The sequence below is a fragment of the Carassius carassius genome, chromosome 3 (assembly GCF_963082965.1).
Source record: "Carassius carassius chromosome 3, fCarCar2.1, whole genome shotgun sequence".
Classification (NCBI taxonomy): Eukaryota; Metazoa; Chordata; class Actinopteri; order Cypriniformes; family Cyprinidae; genus Carassius; species Carassius carassius.
In genome coordinates this window covers 39,300,839-39,323,984 of record NC_081757.1, presented here as the reverse complement: position 1 = coordinate 39,323,984, position 23,146 = coordinate 39,300,839, and the positions used below count along the sequence as shown (strand labels likewise).

General features: G+C 36.2%; 1 protein-coding gene across 7 annotated transcripts in view; it reads right to left on the bottom strand.

The window, feature by feature from the left end:
- Window positions 1-373: 373 nt before the first annotated feature.
- LOC132126666 (inositol 1,4,5-triphosphate receptor associated 1-like) overlaps window positions 374-23,146 on the bottom strand; it is a 53,755-nt gene continuing 30,982 nt past the window's right edge. For 4 of the 7 annotated variants that reach the window (XM_059538121.1, XM_059538088.1, XM_059538128.1 and 1 more), the window contains 16 exons: window positions 22,608-22,685; window positions 22,476-22,522; window positions 22,334-22,390; window positions 19,361-19,843; window positions 19,126-19,204; window positions 18,269-18,392; window positions 18,147-18,177; window positions 17,079-17,219; window positions 16,860-16,991; window positions 10,179-10,332; window positions 10,030-10,079; window positions 5,551-5,670; window positions 5,332-5,399; window positions 2,555-2,674; window positions 1,236-1,367; window positions 374-1,163 (listed from right to left, as the gene is read on the bottom strand). In XM_059538121.1, the coding sequence (XP_059394104.1) occupies window positions 935-1,163; window positions 1,236-1,367; window positions 2,555-2,674; window positions 5,332-5,399; window positions 5,551-5,670; window positions 10,030-10,079; window positions 10,179-10,332; window positions 16,860-16,991; window positions 17,079-17,219; window positions 18,147-18,177; window positions 18,269-18,392; window positions 19,126-19,204; window positions 19,361-19,843; window positions 22,334-22,390; window positions 22,476-22,522; window positions 22,608-22,685 (2,045 nt within the window). In that variant the 3' untranslated portion in view covers window positions 374-934. The remainder of the gene's footprint in view (window positions 1,164-1,235; window positions 1,368-2,554; window positions 2,675-5,331; window positions 5,400-5,550; window positions 5,671-10,029; window positions 10,080-10,178; window positions 10,333-16,859; window positions 16,992-17,078; window positions 17,220-18,146; window positions 18,178-18,268; window positions 18,393-19,125; window positions 19,205-19,360; window positions 19,844-22,333; window positions 22,391-22,475; window positions 22,523-22,607; window positions 22,686-23,146) is intronic. The other 3 variants (XM_059538110.1, XM_059538103.1, XM_059538096.1) reach the window with 3 other exon arrangements.

Below are 23,146 nucleotides of genomic sequence, written 5' to 3'. Positions count from 1 at the left end.
ATGTCAATTTTGTGTTCAAAATGATGAGATATTAAGTTATGACATGTCAAAATAGATGAAAAGCCATAATTATGACATTTAAAGGAAAATATTAGATAAACTGATAAATAGTTGAAAATGTAATATGAGCTCATTCCCACCATATAGGTTAAAACAAAAGTCATAATTATGATAAAACTATAATTATAACATAAAATGCCAATTGTAATGAGAAACTGATCACTATGTACTGTAGTTTCCATTTTCACCACATAGAAAAAAAAATGCTTTGGTAAAATGATTACTTAAAAATTGTCAGGTCAAATTTATGAGATCCTAAATCTTTATGCTCTACTATGCAATAAATAGAAAATGTACTCTAGAAAAAACCATGTGATTTTCAAACACCTTTATTACAAGGTGAAGTGGCACAACAGTAAACACAAGCACACATGTGCAAATATGAATGCTTTCATGCTAGTTAAAAGTGCTCTTCAAAATTGTGAAAAATTCTGAACTATTAAAACCAGTGCTCTGAAGGCACAACCCCACACAACCGTCAACTACCAGTCGCAAAATATTGCACTTTAGGATCTACCTTGGAATGTCATTTCAAATACACAACATAAACAACTGCAAAGACTTTAAAACATACTGTACCAAATTTTGTATTAAATATTGTACTAAATATATCATCAAATATATTTCACAAAACCTGAGAAGTTAAATCATAAGGTTCGAGTGGTATAATCATATCAACCGTGACAAGAATCCCAACCTCAAGTATTATAACTTATCAATTTAGTTTACAAAGCAAATCTGATTTCTCATCTAAGCACAATTGGTCCCTAAACAATAACAAGTAGTTCTGCTGTTTTCTAAATGCAGTGTGAAAGACTGGTAGAAACAATATGAGCTGTGTTAATCTGTCTCTCTGTGATGGGTGAGAATAAAGTCATTCTGGGGCAGGGGTCTTTGACCCTACATTCAAGCCGAAAAACTTCTTTTTGCCTGGGATGGCAGACGTGTCTCCGCTCTCACTGTAGCGGTTACTGAAGAAGGTTATGACATTGACAAGAAAGAATGAAGCAAAAAACAGAGTGAGGACGATCCAAAGCACTCGATTTCGTCTGAAACATTTTGGGAATATCCGGTCAAGGACCTCTAATGCCTCCTCAAACCTGCTGCAAGGACAAAGACATGACTACGGATTCATAGACAATCATTTGATAGGCAGACACTTTGAAGTCAGTTACCTATTAGCCTTCCTGTCTTTATCAGTATTTCCTCTTGCTTCCTCCTCGGAGTCCTTCTGCTTCTCTTCTGCTTTCTCTTCCTCCTCCTTCAGCTCCTGAAGTTCTTTAGACCTCTTAAGTCCTTCTTGGTATCTACAGTCAAGTTAATTTCTGTTACTTAGTATACAGCAGAAGCAGAATTTATTTTCTAAAATCTTTTACAACGCTTAAAAATATATTTATTGCATACAATCATTTTCAAGAATGTCTATAATGTTGTCTACAGTGAGTTGAAAGGAACTTTGCTGGCGTACCATGGGTGCAGAAAATAGTCCCCAACCACACAAACTAGCTGGGGACTATTTTCTGCGTAATATCACTGCACCTTCTGCGCCCTGGTACAGCAGCAAAGTTCCTTGATTATTACGCTGAAATGAGAGTATAGTTCCCAGACATATCAGTATAGTTCCTAGAAAATCGCAACTTTTATTCTCGGTCGGTCTTAGTACACGATGGAACTACAGAAGTGTCAAGTCTTAAATAGGGAAAATCTAGAAACTCTGATCATTTTTGAACGAGATGCTAACGGTCTAATCAGATTCAATGATCTATGCTAAGCTAAGCTAAAAGTGCTACCGCCAGACCTGGAGATCGGCTGAATTGAATAGAAAACGGTAAAACTCTACTGTTTAACTCTAGGGGAGTTGGAAAATAAGCCTATTTTCAAAAAAGTGTGTTCCTTTATATTGTGTGTGAAGAGTGTCAAGAATAGACCTATATAAATGTTACAAATTACAGAAACTGAACTTCTGAATGATACTGTATAGTATATTGACCTCATCAAGCTCAATAGTTGAAAATAATATTTGTTGACCGCTAATCTGAATATTGGGGAAATCCCATTCTCTTTATGAAATTTATTTTTAAATGCTGTTAACACTTTAGATTAGGAAACACTGTTCACTAGTGATATGAATGCCTTATGAACATATTTTAGATCCCTTAATCCTACCCTATATGTAATCCCCAATCTAAAGCGTTTAGGCTGAGGGTATATGGTTTTAAAATCACCTTTTGGAAAACCCATATTTGTTGACAAGTAATCTGAATATTCTGAATAATCTGAAAGCATTTTACTACGTTGGTCACCAATTTTTCCCAAGGATTGTTACCTTGGTTTTCAAAAGAAGTGATAAAAAAAGGCAATTTCCTGAGAATGTTTTTGCAATTATGCAACTTGCGTGATATAAGTAGTCATCTGAACAGACTTAAACAACAGTTTGTTGTTTAATGTGCACGGTCACACAGGTTTAAGCGTTCAGTAGTGCCAAGGGCGTTACCCTCTGTTATACGCTTCTTCTTCAATCTTGGCTTTTAGCTCTTCTGTAATCTTCCCTGGACTGCAGACAACTTTGGTTGGCGTTGCTTCACTTTCCTGCTCCGTCATAGGGTTTCCACTGCTTTGTTTCACATAGGAAAGAAGAGACAGGGATGGAACAATAAAAAACTGCCATTACGCAGATGTGTGCGAACTACAGAATTGGCTTTCTTCGTTCATAACCACGAGTTATAATAATATAATAATAACCTCTGCCCTATTGGAGAGACTTAAATGTCACATGGCACACATGCCACTGCAACTCTGACAGAAGTGAGACATGAGATGTTAAAACAGGTCCTTTGGGAGGTCTTTAAACATCATTCGTTCTAGAACAGCACACACATTACTAGATTGTTATTGTCTGTCTTTCGGTCTTTGAGTTAAAACCCAGTATAAAAAAAAAAAGTACAGTCAGACACTGATGACTGGTTTTTGTCAAACCTTGCCATCCAAATGTTTAGGATACAAAATAGGATATAAAGTTGACTGCAGATGGGATTTGTGTGTTATTTTAAGCACACAGAAAAACAAGAAGGTTGTTTAAGTTATAATTCTCCAAAAGGGCCATGCGTCTTGGTGTACTCTCTTAAAAATAAAAGGTACTTTATTGGCATCTGTGGTTCCATGAAGAGCCTTTAAAACATCCACGCAACCTTTCCACAGCACAAAAGGTTATTTATAGTGGGAAAAAAATTCTATATTGCACAGCCCTGTATCTTAAAAAAAAATGCTAATTTGCAAAACAAAAAACAAAAAAAAGGCCTAATATGCTCAAAAGTTCAAAATATAAGGTAACACTTTATTTTAGGGTCTCTTAACTAGTTGCTGGTAGTGGTAGTAACATAGTTGTATCTTTGCTCAAAGCAAGATAGGAGTCATGTCTTTGTGGTAGTTTTTCGGGTGTTTAAAAGATAATACAATACATACGGATAGTTGTCGAAAGCAGATGTGCTTTTAAATGCACATACTATTTTGTGAGAAAGTGTGACGTACTACATCAAAACAGGCACTATTTTTGAATCAGCCCTCCAAAATTAGAATGAAAAAAAACAACAACAGGATTTCATTAAGAAAGTCCTATGTGGGGTTAGGCGGGGTAGTGTTAAACTGGTTTAAATCTTTCCTAACAAACAGAACTTTTTCTGTTAAAATTGGAAATTTTACTTCATCGTTACGCAAGCTATCCTGTGGCGTACCACAAGGATCTGTTCTTGCACCCACTCTGTTTTCTTTATATTTACTTCCCTTGGAATCTATTTTCAGGAAACATAATGTAGCCTTCCATTGTTATGCTGATGACATGCAAATATATCTGCCTTTGACCAGCGGTAATGAGAATGCTGTTAGTAACTTATCAGCGTGTTTGAATGATGTAAAAGCATGGCTCTCAAAAAAATTTCTTTTTTTGAACTCCGATAAATCGGAAGCTATTGTTTTTTGCCCTACCGAGCAAAGAAGAAAATATTTACCTAACCTTGATCTTTTAAATTTCACTATCTCAGCAAAGGTTCGAAATTTAGGTGTGGTAATAGATAACAACTTACAATTTGATAGGCAAATTGCCTCGGTAGTGGGCTCTAGTTTCTTTCATCTGCGCTCTTTTTCCAAAATTAAATCTTTCCTATCCAATGATTCTCTTAAAGTTGCTATTCATGCCTTTATAATATCCAGGCTAGATTATTGCAACTCTCTTTATTATGGGATTTCCAAGAATCAAATCTCTAGATTACAAGTTGTTCAGAATGCAGCAGCACGTTTTTTGAAAGGTGGCAAAAAATTTGATCATGTGACACCTCTTTTGAGATCCCTTCACTGGTTACCTGTCCAATATAGAATCGACTATAAAATTTTACTATTAGTCTACAAATCCTTAAATAATCTTGCACCATTGTATTTATCGGATTTACTCCACCCATATACTTCAAAGCGAGAACTAAGATCAGGAAACAAATCCCTCCTTCGTATTCCTAGAACCCGCTTGAAAAAGAGGGGAAATAGAGCTTTTGAAGTGGTGGGCCCCACTTTATGGAATAATCTTCCTATTCATCTTAAAATGGCTTCCACTTTATCGGAGTTTAAAACAGCGCTAAAAACATATTTGTTTGGAGTGGCTTTCAATGTGTTATTTACTTGAACTTATCTTTTTATGCACTTTAATTGATTGTTGATAGTGACGTTGTTGGTACATTACGTATTTTATCGTGATTACTTTTAATGTGTATTTACTTGAACTTAACTTTTAATGCACTATATTTGATTGCTGATAGTGACGTTGTTGGTTAGTATGTATTTTGTCGTGATTACTGTACAGCACTTTGGTCGGCTAAAAACCGGAAGTAAATGTGCTCTAGAAATAAACAAACTTGAACTTGAAACTTGAAAATAAGATAATGGGTGGTGTAATTAAGTTCTTCACATAAAAATTATTCTAAGAAAAAGGCTCTTTCGAGTAACAAAAATGGCTCTTCTAGGGCATCAGTGTGAAAACCCCCTTTAAAATCCTTTATTTTAAAGAATGCTGGTGAATAAACGTATTTAGATGGGTTTCCTATCTGCCACGTAAACATGCAACACTCTCCAGATGCATATCTTTTGATAAGGCTTAATTTGATCCATTATTTTAAGGAAAGAGAGGATGTCAAAGAACACATTTTCAAGCATTATTTGATGAATGTGTGCTCATGTACACAGTTTGAGGAATGTGGCGGCACAGAATCAAGAAAGGCAATTACTCACGATTTGTCAGGCACATCATGTTGTGTAGGGTCTGAGGAAGTGCTGTTTTTAATGGTGGCCGCCTCACACTAAAAACAACAGCAGAACAGACAGAAATGGTAACCTTGATAAAATGCCACATGTAGGAAACTTAAAGATAAAGCATCATTAATTACATGAGGCTGCTGACAGACTACAAAATAACAGCTGACTAGGCAGTGTGTGTGAGATAGGACTCACCACCACAGGAAGTGCACCGACTGCAACATTAGGGCCAGCAGCGGCTGGCGTCTGCCCGGGGATGTTCAGCGGATTAAACTTGGGAACTACAGCCACACTGACTCTTCGTCTGGGCACAGCCTTAGAAAAAGAGAGAGAGAGAAAAAAAAACACATTTTATGTGTAGATAGGCACATTCTCTGCATCTCTGATCAGTGTTATGGACGTTATTGGTACAATATTACAAAAGACAGGATTTTAAAGCACCTTAGGTTCAGCAATCATATATTTCACAGTAATAACCATATTTTTTGCCAATACAGGGTTCTTGAGCTGGCTATATGATTATCTGGAGATTAAAAAGGTTCTTTATGTTACAGGTACTTCAGATTGGTGTATCCATTTACAGAGGAAAAGCAAACACATTTTTTTTATCAATATTAGAGGTTTTCTTAAGAGCCATAGAAGTAAAGAATCCAACACTTGTTGCGCTTTTAGTCCATGTTTGTGTTCCAGCTTTGAAGTCATTTACAAAACGTCCAATATTTGGTCAGTGAAATTATTATTTATTTACTGTATTTGTCACTGGTATTACAAGAAATAAATCCTGAGCAGCAAATTCAATTTCTGAAGGATCATGCAACACTGATGAGTGGAGTAATGATGATGAAAATTCTGCTTTGCATCACAGGAATAAACCACATTTAAAAATGTATTACAATAGAAATTAGTTATTTGAAATTATACTAATATTTCACAATATTACTATTTTCAGCTGTTTGTACTGTTGGTGAGCAGAAGAGACTAAAATGTTCTTTCAAATGAAAACGCCCTCCTAGACCTGACTTGAAGGCAAATTTAATCAAACTACACGAACACCTCACAAAAAAAAAATGGAGGTATCGCAAGGGAGGCGAGGATACTAAGGAAACAGAAGAAAATTACTGGGACGTGGACATGGAATGGAAACGTGTGGATCAGGGAACAAGATGGTTCAGCGAAGGTCATCAAGACTATGAAGAAACTTGAGAAGTACAAGACTGGACAATCACAGTGGGAGTGAAGGAGTCTCCAGCTTGCCTGACTGACAATGGAGAAATCAGGTTGGATACGCTTGGACATACATTGAACAATGAATGTAGATACTAACAATGATAAAATTTATGATCTAGAAAATTATATTGAACATGACTTGCTAACCCCTGAAGAAAATGTATGCAATTATTATACTGTTCAACAATATAATGTTGAAATCAGCAGGGTACTTGAAGCATTATTTATCATACATTTTATCGTCGAAGTTTAAAGGGTAACTTAGTAAAAATAAAAGAACTATTTTGTCAGTTAGATAAACATTTTAAAGTGATTGCTATAACTGAAAGCTGGTTGAAGGACTCTGATATCAATGACGTCCAGATTGAAGGATACAATATGTTTTATGTTAACAAAGTAAGTAAAAAGGGAGGGGGTGTGGCCCTCTATATTGATTATCATTTGAAATGTAAAATTATTGAACAAAAAACAATTGCTGTGGAAAATTTGATGGAACTGCTTACTGTAGAAATAACAAATGAAATTGGTAAAAATATGTTAATCAGTTGTGTGTATAGAGCACCAGGGTCCTGTGTAGAATTATTTACAGAAAAAATCCTAGAGATGTTTGAAAAAATTAATAACAAATCATTAATTTTGTGTGGTGACTTCAATATAGATCTGGGAAACCCTACAGCATCAAATGAATTTAAGAATTGCATGAAAAGCACAGATCTATACCCAATGATAACTAAACCTGCAAGGGTGACCACACATAGTGCAACTATTATTGACAATATATTTACAAATGTACATGGTAAATTAATTAGTGGTATCTTTATGACAGACGTGAGTGATCATCTCCCTGTATTTATAATTTATGAGAAAACATCCTATGACATCGTAGAAGATGAATTTAAAACACTCATTCGAGATAAATCTAGTAAAGCTTTAGAGGCCTTTAGAGAAGATTTGAAGAAACAGAGCTGGGATAGAGTGTACACAGATAATGTAACTAATGCATATGAGGCTTTCATGACGACATTAATTAATCTATATGATAAAAATTGTAAAATAACCAAAGCAAATGCTCGTATCAGGAAAAATACTTTTAACAATCCATGGATGACAAATGGACTGAAAAATGCCTGTAAGAAAAAAAACTATTTGTATCGATTGTTTTTAAGATCAAGAACTAAAGATGCTGAAGTTAGGTATAAAAAATATAAAAACAAATTAGTTGGAATCATAAGAAGGCAAAAAAGGATTACTACACTAAATTGTTAGACAAAAATAAAAATAGTACAAAAGACACATGGAGCATTATAAATTCTGTAATGCAAAAAGGCAAGGTAAAAACTAAATTTCCAAATAAGTTTAAAAAGAACGATGTTGATATTTGCAATAAAACTGAAATTGTAAATGAATTCAATAATTATTTTGTAAATATTGGCCCTACTTTGTCACAACAAATTCTAGACGGAAACATCTATGGTGGTACAGTACCAGATAATGTTGGCAGTGTCTTTCTTGAAAGTGTACAAGCGAGTGACATATTGACAATTGTCCAGAAGTGTGCTAATAAAAAATCTAATGTTTATACTGATATGAATATGGAATTGATAAAGCTAATTATAAATGTATTTATTGAGCATTTTACCTATATCTGTAATTTGTCATTTACTTTAGGGATATTTCCAGACTTGCATGAAAATAGCCAAAGTAATTCCACTGTTCAAAAAAGGAAATAAATCTTAATTTTCTAATTATAGACCAATATCATTACTTCAACAGTTCTCTAAAATTCTGGAGAAGTTATTTGCGATCAGACTGAATAAATTTCTAAATGAATTTAATATTTTAAGTAACAGCCAATATGGGTTTCGTCCTAATCACTCAACTGCTACAGCAATTATGGAACTAACTGATGAAATTACCAATGCTATAGATCAAAAGCACTATTTAGTAAGCATCTTTGTGGATCTTCAAAAACCGTTTGATATGCTGGACCACAAGATATTGTTGCATAAATTATATAAATATGGGATCAGAGGTGTGGCACACCAATGGGTTACCAGCTATTTAAAAAACAGAAGTCAGTTTGTTGAAATTGACAACATAAAGTCTAATAATTGTAACATAATTTGTGGGGTACCACAAGGATCGGTCTTAAGACCTATACTTTTTCTTCTATGTGTAAATGACCTTGTGTCTGTGTCTCAGTTACTTAGGTGCATTCTGTTTGCGGATGACACCACTTTGTTTTATTCAGGAAAAAATATAAAAGATGTCCTACATATTGTGGAGAATGAATTTCAGAAAATTATGAAGTGGTTCAATGCTAACAGATTGTCCCTAAATATTAGTAAAACTAAATTTGATATTTTGTAGTAAAAAAAAATATGGCGAAATGTCATTGTTTATTAATGGATTAGAAATTGAAAGGGCTCATGAGATTAAGTTTCTAGGCATTATAATTGACGAACATTTGACATGGAAATCACATATTGATAATATTAAAGTAAAGGTATCCCAAATAATAGGTGTGCTGCATAAAGTTAAAGATTTGCTAAATAAGAATGCATTATTTTTGTTGTATAACTCATTGATTATTCCATATCTGACTTTTTGTATTGAAGTGTGGGGAAGTGCCTGTAAAACATACATCAATCCAATTTTACTCTTACAGAAAAGAGCGATTAGAGTTATCAGTGGAAGTGGATACAGAGATCCAACTAATTGTTTATTCATACAACTAAAAACTCTGAAATGTAATGAATTAGTAGAGTATAACCTTTTAAAAACCATGTATAAAGCTCATCTGGAAAGTTTACCGAACAATTTGCAAAGCAGATTCACCAAGAGGAAAAGCAGATATGAACTAAAAGGTACTGAGGTTTTTACAAAACCCAATGTGTCACAATCAAGGGAGTCAGTTTGTGGAACAGTCTTGGTTGTAAAATTAAAACTTCAAAGTCCATTTATGTGTTTAAGAAGTATGTTAAATTATCACTGTTGCAGAAATATAATACTGCGGAGTAGAAGATTAACTTTATTATTTTGTGTTTTGATGTCTTAGAGAAAGAGAAGAGACGGCTGCATGAGACAGCTTAAATGCACTGGAACTGTAAATGATTTTGTGTTGATAGGGGGCAGACATTATAAGTTTACTTCTTTCTGCTCCTTTTCATTCATGTTAAATGCTGTTGTTGCATTTGTTTTTAATGAATTAAATAAATATAATAATAATAAAAAAAAAATTGTTGCCATATTGTAAGTCAATGACTACCATCAACTGTTTATATATAATTTATTTTGTATTTTTTTGCTTAACAGAAGGAAGAAACTCATACAGATTTGGAAGAACTTTAACTTTTTTTCAAAAAGGTTCCGCTATGGCATCATAGGAGCAGGGTCTCCAGAGGTGTTGGATTATTTTAAATCCTTTAACCAAAGACTTTTGCCTACCTTTCCCAATTGCACAGACATGGATCTTGATGTACGTGGAACACCATCCTCTGTGTGAAACACAAGATATGGTAAGAGATGAAACATAAGCAGGAATGTATTTGCGGGCTGGAGGGGAGTGGACAACTGTGGTTTTGATGTTTGTTTACCTCCAGTGTCCACTGATCCTGCATAACAGCGGCTGGAGTTCTGGCTGGCAAGCTTCTTAAACTCCATCAGCTCAGCATGGTCCTTCTCATACGTCCGCTTCAGATTCTCCACGTACTGCATCATCACCTCAGTGGCCTTGTTCATTCTCTTCTCCTGCCACGGACATAGCAAGTGTTAAAAGTTATTGTATGCACAAACCACAGTGTACTCTTAATCTCTAGGCCACTGGGTTTTTTGGGTCTCACTAACAGTAGCATTCAGGACATCAAGGAATTATCATGCACAATGTAATTTATCCAAGCAGGACATGTCCTGGATCAACATCCTTCAAAGATCAATGACATCTAAACCTGCTGAACTATTCATGACCCTGTATAATCAGAGAGAAATAACCAAAACTCAAGCTTACAGGTGCTGGTCATATAATTAGAATATCATCAAAAAGTTGATTTATTTCCCTAATTCCATTCAAAAAGTGAAACTTGTATATTATATTCATTCATTACACACAGACTGATATATTTCAAATGTTTTAATTTTGATTATTATAACTGACAACTAAGGAAAATCCCAAATTCTGTATCTCAGATCATTTGAATATTGTGAAAAGGTTCAATATTGAAGACAGCTGGTGCCACACTCTAATCAGCTAATTAACTCAAAACACCTGGAAAGCCTTTAAATTGTCTCTCAATCTAGTTGTGTAGGCTACTTAATCATGGGGAAGACTGCTGACTTTACAATTGTCCAAAAGACGACCATTGACACCTTGCACAAGGAGGGAAAGACACAAAAGGTCATTGCAAAAGAGGCTGGCTGTTCACAGAGCTCTGTGTCCAAGCACATTAATAGAGAGGCGAAGGGAAGGAAAAGATGTGGTAGAAAAAAATTGTACAAGCAATAGGGATAACCGCACCCTGGAGAGGATTGTGAAACAAAACCCATTCAAAAATGTGGGGGAGATTCACAAAGAGTGGACTGCAGCTGGAGTCAGTGCTTCAAGAACAACTACGCACAGACGTATGCAAGACATGGGTTTCAGCTGTCGCATTCCTTGTGTCAAGCCACTCTTGAACAATAGACAGCGTCAGAAGCGTCTCGCCTGGGCTAAAGACAAAAAGGACTGGACTGCTGCGGAGTGGTCCAAAGTTATGTTCTTTGATAAAAGTAAATTTTGCATTTCTTTTGGAAATCAGGGTCCCAGAGTCTGGAGGAAGAGAGGAGAGGGTTTGAGAGTCAGTGATGGTTTGGGGTGCCATGTCATCTGCTGGTGTTGGTCCACTGTGTTTTCTGAGATCCAAGGTTAACGCAGCCATATACCAGGAAGTTTTAGAGCACTTCATGCTTCCTGCTGCTGACCAACTTTATGGAGGTGCAGATTTCATGTTACAACAGGACTTGGCACCTGCACACAGTGCCAAAGCTACCAGTACCTGGTTAAAGGGCCATGGTATCCCTCTTCTTAATTGGCCAGCAAACTCGCCTAACCTTAACCCCATAGAAAATCTATGGGGTATTGGGAAGAGGAAGATGCGATATGCCAGACCCAAGAATGCAGATCCTTTTCTTTGTATTGGTCTTAAGTAATATTCTAATTTTCTGAGATACTGAATTTGGGATTTTGCTTGTCAGTTATAATCATCAAAATTAAAAGAAATAAACATTTGAAATATATCAGTCTGTGTGTAATGAATGAACATAATATACAAGTTTCACTTTTTGAATGGAATTATTGAAAGAAATCAACTTTTTGATGATATTCTAATTATATGACCAGCACCTGTATTTCTAAATGAACGGACGGTGGTTTAGTCGGGGCAAAATAGCAAGGTTTCCATCCAAATTTAACGTGTGCAAAATTGGAGTTATTGCATAAAACATAAGCAAATAAGGCCCATTTCAATCCATTGAGTCAAAGAGAACACAAATTGTCACTTCCTGATAAACTGGCAATAAAAAAAAAAAAGTAGGATAAGCCAATGATTATAATAATAAATTACTTGCACCTCAAGAGTGAGCAGACGAAACACGGAAAATGCGGTCATTGTATTCAGAGGCTTCTGCCTGCTGTTTGGGAATGCAGTCATATAGGACAGTTCTGGGAGGATATTATACAGAAATACTTTGATAACAGACTTTGCACGGGCATTTCAGAATGACCATAACATTTCAGATGCTTTGGGATGAGATCGGTTTGTTGGTTGAGTCACATGCCTTTTTTTTGATGCTCATGGAGGAATGTACTCGGCAGCTCTCATTATTTGCATCACCCTTTTCGCATAAGTCAAAAACCAACCTAAGCAAACGTAAAAACTTCAGTGAATTAAGGATTTTTTTTTGGCATTTCCATCATTTGTTTCTGTTGCGATACTTCAAAATGTGCATAAGAATAGGATGATGGAAACAGTTAATATTGGATTCTCTCATGAATAGTATGTGTGACGTGAGGTTTGCCCAATAGATTAAGTAAGTGGTCACAAAGTATAGTAGGATTTCTGCTTAATAATTGTGTATACAGTCTATTAATACCAGTTGGCAGAGGCTTCTCATTGGTCTCAAAGTAATCCATGGCCTAGATTTAATTAAAATTGCTTTCTTCACACTGTGGCCAAACAAGATGATATTCTTAAAATATAATGATTTATCTCCCAAAAATGCCATTTTAGCTGCTACGTTTCTGGTTCATGCTTTTTTTTGGAGCAGAAGGATGTTGATTCAGGGAAATCAACATGAAACATTAGCATATTGCCCACCCACTTGTGGTCTTTTTGTTGTTGGTCTGAATGAAAAAGCAAATTCATTCTTTTCCACTAGGTGTCACCTTTTGGAGCGGTAAAATAGTGGTATCCCCGATAACTCTGTACACAAAGCAGCACTGCACTCACAAACGCTGCTTTATCAGGCATTACAGGCAAGATGACACTAAAATAGGAACATTTGGCCACCCACCACAGAATAGTGTCACGCAAAGTAGGGGTTTGAAATTATTCGTTGAGCGAATCATTTGGGAGTCGCTGAGCAAGTTAGGTACAAATAAATGCATTTTATAAGAGAAAGTGTTGATTAAAGTGCTAAATTAAAGTGTCATACTTTTGACCTGGCATGCATGTTAACCTTTTGTTGGTGACTCCCAAAATAAAAATATTAACCTTAATAGGGGCACTTTAAACTGCATTTGTTGTTAAAAGAATGATGATGAGTTTTCAGGATGTTAATAAGATGATCATTCTGAGCCAGCAACAGCAACCCCAAAAATATTTGTATCTCCGGTCATTATTAAATTATGGGATGCAAAAGAAAGGCATGGCAATCTGAGGTAATGATACAATACTTGCCATGAACTCATGCAGGGATTATTATTAATAGTGTTGCCACTTGCTACAGATGTACCGCTGAGGCCTTCTCCGTTCACTTGGTTTACTTTGGCTTGCACATTAAACCTAAGGGCAGGCATGACACTTAGCTAAATCTATCACAAACATATCTTATCTGCTGTAAAATAAACATTCCCAACTAGTGGCCCCTCTACAGCACCAAGACAAGGGACAGTTTTCTCATGAAAACAGCACATCAAATGGGGGGCTGAGCAAGACCTAGTGTCACATTGACAAAATGTAACAAAGTTTTGCATGCAAGAAGGTCTACTTTTAAAAGCACTAAGATGTATGAAGTATCTCCCACAGAAGTCATTTTCAAAGCAAGCAGCTCTCTGTTGTCAGTGCAGTGAATTCACATCACAAACTTGAAGATGTGTTCAATGTGCATGGAAAGCTTTTTCGCCCTCACATTAAAAAAACAAAAACAAACAATTGCGCAGATCCAGAAATGACTGGATTTTAACCTCAATTTCAGCAAGCAACAGCAAAGTTGTGGTCAAAGCTACTTTGTAGACCAGAGTAAGTTCTGAAAAGTTGTCAGTAGAGAAGAGGCTTTACTATGCTGAATAAACTACTTGTGTGGAAAAACAGCTTACCATGAAATGAATGGACGGTGGTTAATCTAAACATGTTTGCCATTAAACCTCTTGAACTGATCTATTTTTAAAGTTCACACATGAAAAAAAAAAGTTTTATAAGAGAAAATCACAGACCATTTTGTGACAAGGAGGATTCAGTTCATGGCACTTCTCAATTTCCAAAGTATCTACAAATAGTTTCTGAATTTCTGACACAAATTAAATGACATCAAGCCTGTGATGTGATTGGTTATCAAGACCAGAAAGTTGAGAAATGATCGACTTTATGCATATACCAAGCAGAAAAGAAAAGAAAGGTATGAAAGACATCATCAGAATAGTCCATCTGCCATCAGTAGTTCAACTGTAACGACTTTATCCAACAATTACCGTATTTTCCAGACTATAAGTCACACTTTTTTTTCATAGTTTGGCTGGTCCTGCGACTTATAGTCAGGTGCGACTTATTTATCAACATTATATAACATTACCGTCTACAGCCGCGAGAGGGCGCTCTATGCTGCTCAGAAGTGATGCGCGGGTCGGGGGTTTTTTCCAACCCGCGGGTCCCGTTTTCACGAAATTATTTGGCCCGCCCCATCCCGTCCCACAAATAAAGTAAAATTTATTGACCCGCTCCAACCATCGGGGACATCACGGAAGTTACGTTGCTACTTAGACCTTTGTATCGTAACCTTATCAATATAGGCTATAGGTAATTGCACTATGAAGGTTCGTTCGTGAACAAATCTTTTAGGTGAACGAATCGTTCTCATTTACGTAATCCACTGACCATAGACAGTAAAAGACTAATTTCTCATTCAATGAAGTTCCTCCCACAGCAGCGCGTGAGCACGGCGCTATTATCAGCGCATGCGCAGCTTGTGAACAGCTCTGTGAACTGTTTCATCCTGTCAAAGAGTTACTCAAGATGTGACGGAGCATGTGATTTGTTGAATGTAGGGAACGAATACGATCTTCTCGTAGGTGAAAGAGTTGAATGAACTTATACATCTCGTTCGTGAATGAAATGAATGAGAGTATACAGGGTCAGTGAGCCAAGCATGTAAATTTCGATCAGCAATCAGCAGATACAAAGCGCAGTTATTGGTGCACATACGCTTGTTTTCATATTTGGAATACAGAACATAACTCCACGTTTAATCCCCAATAAAACCTCGTGCTTTGTTAATCTGAACAATTTATTTAGACTATTTATTTAATGCGATCATGCACACACTAATAAAGCCAAATCAGTTTTTGTCACAAGTAAATAAGTTCGTTGACTTAAGACATAACACATAAGACACTTTTTCGCCAACTGCTGGCGTATTTTTGTAATATGAAGAAATGGTCACTGAACGAATCAGTGAATGAATCATTTTGGTGAACGAACTGAAAATCAACGAATCTCTTGAAAGAATCAAAATTTCCACCACTAAATTCCATGACACATAAATGGATTTTTAAAAAAATTTTTAGTGTCCCGCCCCAACCCGCCCCGCAATAAAGTGCCAATTTCTTAACCCGCCCCGACCCGACCCGCGGGTTACCCACGGGGCCTGCGGGTTATTAAACGACCCGCGCATCACTACTGCTCAGTGCTCCTGTAGTCTACACTGAAAATATAAAGCGCCCTCTCGTGGCTGTAGACGGTAATGTTTTCTCTTGGTTCTTGGTTCTAAATGAATGCAACTTATAGTCCAGTGTGACTTATATATGTTTTTTCCTCATCATTACTTATTTTTGGACTGATGCGACTTATACTCAGGTGCGACTTATAGTCCGAAATATACGGTAGTCTCCTCTGTGTCTCTCCATATCACCGTATGTGCCATTTTGGAGAATGAGCTGAACGCAGAACTGACACAGAAGAGCATAAGTTGCTTACATTCAGCTTATTCTCCAAAATGGCACATACAGTGATGTGGAGAGACGCAGAGGAGACAAATTGTTGAATAAAGTTTTTATTTTTGTTTTCTATGCATCTAAAAGTATTCTTGTCACTTCATAACGTTACGGTTGAATCACTGATGGCAGATGGACTATTCTGACGATGCTTTCCATACTTTTCATCCAAAGTATCTTGAGTCGTGTTCCGAAGACGGTTTTACGGTTTGGAATGACATGGGGGTAAGTGAATAAATGACAAAATTTTCATTTTGGGTGGAGTATCCCTTTAAGTGAAATGAATTGTGTGAATTCTGTGTTTCAGAATCTGTTAATTGTGCAAGAGTTTCTGTTGAATTTAATGGGGGGAAATTATACTGTTTACACAGATGCTTTGCCTTTGTGTGTGTGTGTGTATATGTGTGCGTGTGTGTGTGTGTGTGTGTGTGTGTGTGTGTGTGTGTGTGTGTGTAAAAGTTTCCAGTTTGGATAGAAGAAAATAGACTACGTTTACAAAAGTGATTATATTTACATTGCATCTTAACTTTGTGAATATTTGATGATTATATTATATTTGTGCTGAAAAAAAGCATACATTACACACTTACTATATCACACTATACTCACACCCAAAAGCAGAAGCATTAAGCAGCAGTGTGCAGATTTTTTGTCATTGGTGTTTCAGTTTCAATAGTAATCTGCATGATCAGGAGTTTCTGTGTGAGCTGTGCTTTATACATTCCAACACAAAAGACAACTAAGCTTTTTCTGCCTGTGAAATTTCCCTGAAGTTTTGTTAATGTGACCACACATTTAGTGGTTGACAGGATCTCACCTGTCTCACAGCTCCCACCACTTCAGCCCGGCTGGAGAGGCGGTTGGTCAGGCGGTGCAAAACAGCGAACGTTTCTAAGAGATGCTGGTAAAACTCCCGCTGCTCCATGTTCTGCCACAGTGACAAAGTGTTCTGAAATGGGATGCCAACAACAATTAGTTACATTCCAGTTATTCCCAACATGTGTGTTTTAGTGGGCTGTTTACATTGGGGTCTGACCTTGAGAGCGCTTTTAAATTCTTCCAGTTCCTTCTCTGTGTTTTCCTCAGTCAGGTTGCGCTCCCTTTCCGCCTGTTTCAGCCGCGACTCCAGCGTGTAATTGTCATTGCGGTATGCCAGGGAAAGCTGCACAAAAGCGTTCTGCAGGGAAAAAACAGCGACACAGCCATTAAAAGACAAGATGCATCTATTCACTGTGAAAATATTTGTCAGATATAATTACTACATTTAGTCACATTATTTCATTTGACTTTAGTCTGCAAGGCAATTTGTTTTTAACACTATTCATTTTTAATGATATTTTTATAGTAAAAATGTAAATGTTTACAAAAATGTTACTGAAAACTTTAATATGTAATATATATTTAGATTTTTTTACTTTCAAAAATTTTACACCACCTACACTTTTGAAAGTAGTATTCATCTGATTTGTTGTTTGAAGGTTTTAATACACTCACTTCTACACAACAGATAAATAACTTGACATGAATTCTGGATCTAACCAGAGAAAGATGGAGGAAAGCAGCACTTTTATGGGAACTTTACTGTCGGGATCAAAGAGTGCATCAGCAGTACAGCTAGTATTGTCTGAATATTAGAGAGGAAAAAAAGGCATGTTTGTTTCCTCACAGGGGACAGGAACTCACTAAAACCCATCAAATTGCCATGTCCTAAGCCAGGCTCAACAGCACAGACAGCCATGGCCTTCACAGACATTTAAAAACAGCCTTATTCTGGAAAACACTATTAAACTACTGCAGCTGTGATGCAATAATGATAATTTACTGATTCATGAGCCCTCGGACTGTATTTTCTTAATTATATACAGGACCAAAATTAACAAGGAGCAAATGCAAGTGAAAATTGCTGAATAATACACTCACTGTCATAAATACAACTGTATTAAGCACACGATTTCAACTGTTATGAAGCAAAACCAAACAAAAAAGAAAGTTCATATAGCACAAGAATTAATGAATACAGTGTCATTTTAATTTTTGCCTTTATAACAAAAGCATCCTTTTTTTAATCTTTATTTATTACAATTAAACTTAGGAATATACACACCTCAACTTCCTTCTCTGAGAGCGGGGGTGCGCTGCAGCAAAAACAAAGAGAGGAGTTGTAAGAAGACTTTGAGGGGTATTAATAGTAATCAATCTATGATCAAATGATGGTTTTGTGAACACCTTCCAGGTAGACCTCTGTGCAGTTTGAGTTTGCGTAGCATGACGTCTGAAATGTTGGGCATTGCGTCAGGCTTCTCTTTGGCCTCCTCTTCACTGGGAGAGCTGGTGAGCACAGAGGATAGACCTGAAAGATAAACCGATTACTAAGGTTTAACAGCACATTTAAGAGAACTGTAAAAGAAAATCATTACCAGCACTATGTGCTAACTGGGACACATATGACGCCACCTAGCGGTGTAAGAATATAGTAACATTGCATATGTATTTCACACAATGTAAAAACAAATAGATAACATTAAAACAGATGTTTATGAAAAATGAAATCACATAAAATATGGGTGTGGAAACCTTAAAGTTGGAAAGCCTCACATACAGTACATTATTTGCTCCATGTTCTACTTTTGTATTGCTAACTTGCAGTGTTATTATAGGATTTATTTTATGTAGTCCCTTTGTGCATAAGCTATGTTGTTACAAATGTTACAAATTTTAATGTTCATTATTAGCGACGAGAATAAGTGTCAATTGAATCAAATAAAAGCAACAGGCAAACACATTAAATGTTAAAATATACATTTCATAATATTTTATACACATCATACTGTACATGTTCATGTGAGACTATGGGGGGGGGGCTTTCTGATTCTGTCTCTGTAAAGTTAGACATTTTTCCAATAAACCCAGCAACTTCTGCATGATGTGAAATGTCAGAAAGAGACAGCTTACACATGGTTTATGTCAGTAACATGCAAACCAGAATGTAATGTAGGTTCCAATGTTGGTTGGACTTCAAATCATATTTTGTGGTGCAAAGAAGAAAGTCATGCAGATCTGGATTGACTTGAGGATGAACATACCTCGTTCCTGCTCGGTCGTTTCATTCAGGTCAGGAAGCTTTGGGCTGGAGATGCTCTGGTTACGCATCAGTTTGTGCTCCTAGACAAGGAATGAAAACTCTAGAAATTTTACTAAATCGGGGACATATCATTCCCTTTACTCTGCCAACTGGGCTCAAACCTGATAGAAAGCTATAAAAGGAACGTTAAAAACTTAGCATGGTTACCAGGTTGGCCAAAGACAACAAAGCATTACCTCACGTAATTTGGACAGGTTTTGAACGTTCCCAGGTGGCACAGGGAAGTCCTTGTACCCGGAGGACTTTAACAGAGACTCCCTTGATTGCTCGGAGAGATTGTCCTCCCCTTTGGGAGCTGAATTCCTCATGTTCATGGAGCCCACCATGTCCCAGGAGACGGCTCTCATCAGAGGAGGGAAGGCCCCTATTGTTTTGATTTCGGCTGTGCATGGGGCTTGCTGTGTGGGTGGCCTGGGGACGGGTTTGGCTACCCCTGTAGCTGGAGGCTGACTGACGCCAAAGCCAGAAGTCTCTTCCTTTTTCTGGGCCACAGGTACAGAGTTATTCCCCTTGTCCGCTGGTGCATGATGGTCTGGCTTCTCCTTCTGAAACACAGGGGGATCTCTAGCTGGTACAGCTGTGGCATAACGCAGGGTTAAAGTCCCTGAGGATACCTTTCGCTTGTCACTGGGCATCCAATCTACTAGCCTCGTGACGGTCTGAGAAGAACAAGAACAAGAGAGTGAGATTAATGATTAAGAGAAAGAACAAGTGCATTAAAACGCTCAGAACAACATTTCAATACAGTTCTGTTTATAACAGTTTTATTCATTAAAGCATTAAATTAAATCAAGTGTACATTTATCTAGGTTACTGCAAATATAATATAATGCAAAACTTGTTTTATATTATTTCTATTGTATTGTGTATGCATTAAATACATAATTTAATATAATATATTGTTAATGTTGTCATGTTTATTAAATTACATTTATGCTAATTTCTACTGTAAACAAAACTGTGTATAGAAAACAATTTGATTCACGATTCTTAGGTTTTCAATTCGATTCAAGAACGATTTTTGCACATTTAGAACGATTCAATTCGATTCGATTCACAATTCAACTCGATTAGATTCGATTATAAATGATTCAATTCTGCATTCTTTAAGTGCATTCACACGATTATTTAAATGCTTCCCCTAAATTCTTTAAATACTTAGTCAGGAGGCAAATTACACAGAAGCCTTTATGGTTACAAAACCATAGGTTAGAGAAAAAAAAAAAAGAAAAACCTTTTGTCCATTGTTAATGATGCTATGGCATGACATGGCATACGTAAAAATTTATGTAAGCCAAGATTAAAAAAAAGAGCTTTAAAAGTATTATGTATAAGCTAACATTTTGTCACACCAGGGGCCATAGCCATCATTTCAGAAGTGACAGAAATGTCAAATACAATCATTTTATGTATGTAGCCTATGCATTATCATATTTATTATTATTTATTTATTTATTTATTTATTTATTTATTTATATGTACAAGGAATTCTTCTCTTTTTTTATTAGCTGTAAGAAATCAAATACACTGCTGGACAATAATCAATCATTTGTAATCTATAATTTCATGATTGTTTTATATACTACATTTAATTAGCAATTATTGTAAATAATTAAAAATAATTATTTTCTGCACAGAATAAGGTAGAAATATACTTTGTAGTTTCAGTACTGTAATAAATGATGTCAATTAGCACTGCATCATTCATAAATTTTATTTATTGTGTTTTTTTAATGTTTCATCAGTTCATTCTGCTTTTATTCAGTTTAGCTGCAGATAAAGCCTGGCACGTCTATGAGCGCGAGATCACTTCTTTTTCAGTGTGAAAACTTCTTTATCTCATTTTCACAAAATAAAATTCTATAGCAGGAGCTATTTAACTTTTCCTCTCCATCAGCGAATGATGATTCTAAAAGAAAACGGCCAGATGTCTTTTTGCTAAAGCAACGAACGCTACTTTCATGCATCAGATTATTTCAAGGTCGTTGTTCATGCTGTGGTTATTTTAACAGTTTCCTTCATACATTCGGTTCATCAGCATTATTAAAACACATTTATCATTCAATGGAACTGTGCATTTGATTTAGACACTTAGATTTCTGCTCCGTCAATGCAATAAATACTCCTTTCGACTGTAAAGTAAAACTACTTCACTTTAGCATTACTGGCCGTGAGTGCTAAGGAGAGATCACACGTCAGCTGCGTCAGAGACGGACAGAGCGTGAGTGCAATCCTGTGACAGTCTCAGGCGCTAACAGTGGAGCGCGTGAAGGATAGATACGAGGCACGAACAATGTTCAAGGTCTCCATTAATTTGTGCTTGCGTGTGTATATATTTTGAAAGCCGCTATAGAAATCGCGATTAATTCGATTACTGTCTGAGATCGGCGATTCACGATTCAAAAATCATCTTTCAAGATTGACTCATATGCATCGTCAGGGTTTGTAATCGATAAATCGATAAAACAAGTGAAATGTAACACCTCTACTATTTTACATTGTTTATACATTTTACATGGTTGTTAAAGATAATATTTGATTGTGCTTGATTGTGAAGTTAATATTGTAAATGCAACAATTCATTAAATGTGTAATAACAAATATATATATTAAAATATGTTGTAATTTTGAACTTTTAAATGTGTTTTAATTCACCTAAATGCTTGTCAGTTTTCAGAAGTAAATTTTAACCATATTGCAAAGACAAAAGTAATTAAGAAATTACATATAAAGATGTACTTAATTGGGTAAAAGAAAAAGCACTCTAAAGTTCAGCTAACTGCGACCTTAATGTAAATGTAAACTATACATTTTAATTTAATGCCGTTAACATACATTTAAGTGTCCAAAAACATTCAGTTTACACACAAGTTTACACAAGTATATTCTTTAAAAATATATTTTTCACGAAGGTCCTGATCATTTTGGTCCAACAATGTAAACATGAGAACAGAAATGGCCACGATCAACTACATTGTGACTGTTTGGTGCAAAAAACTTTAGATAAGATTCTAAGTATAAATAAAACAATGAAGAATATGGCCAATTTAATGTTAACTCACACACATTTCAATGTTTTAATATCTGAAAGACAAAAGTAGAAAGATTCAAGCAAGAAGTGTCGAAGATATAAAATTTGTTACACAAACCTCCTGCTCTGGTTTACTGGTGTCCCCTTGGTCATGGGTAGATGGTACCTCCAGATGCTGAACACATACACAAACACAAACAATCCAGTATTTATCATCACCAGGAGGACACAACATCAAAGCCATCTGAAGTGGTGCTCACCTTAGTTATGGAGGGACTAGCTGGAGGAGTTGAGGTGACCTCAGGACCTGGTGGAGAAACAAAACACTTAGCTTAGACCAACCATGGTTGGGATCTCTGTGGGCAAACGTGACTGAAAGCACAGCATGGTACCTAGCTGTGAGGGTGAGGAGAGGGAACTGCTTCTGGATGGTTGGGGGGAGGAGCATGGCGTTGGGTTCGGAGAGAGAGCTGTAACCCAAAGACAGTGTTACCCATTTTTGGACATGCACGGACCATCATGATTTCAAAGTTTGGATATCACTTTGCTTCATCTCTCATCGGTCTGTGATTACGCTCAAGTCAGTAAGCTGTAGCTGGTGTGCAGGATAAAGGAGGGATTTTGGCTGGTGCGCAAGACATTTGAGGACATGCGGACATGTACATGATGTTACAATCTGATAAGCAAGGAAGTCGCAAAAGCTACAAATAAACAAGCTGCTTCTGAAATAAACATTTCAAAAACATGGACAGTGAAACAAAAACAATGGCATTCACCACATGAAAGAAGTTTCCTTCATTATTAATATCAATGAAAAATTATGTTTATATACAAAAATCTTCAGTTGTTCTTCATTTGTTCAAATGTTTAGTTGACCATATGCTGTCAGTTAACAAAATAATTTCGAGATGCATGCACACGATATGCACAA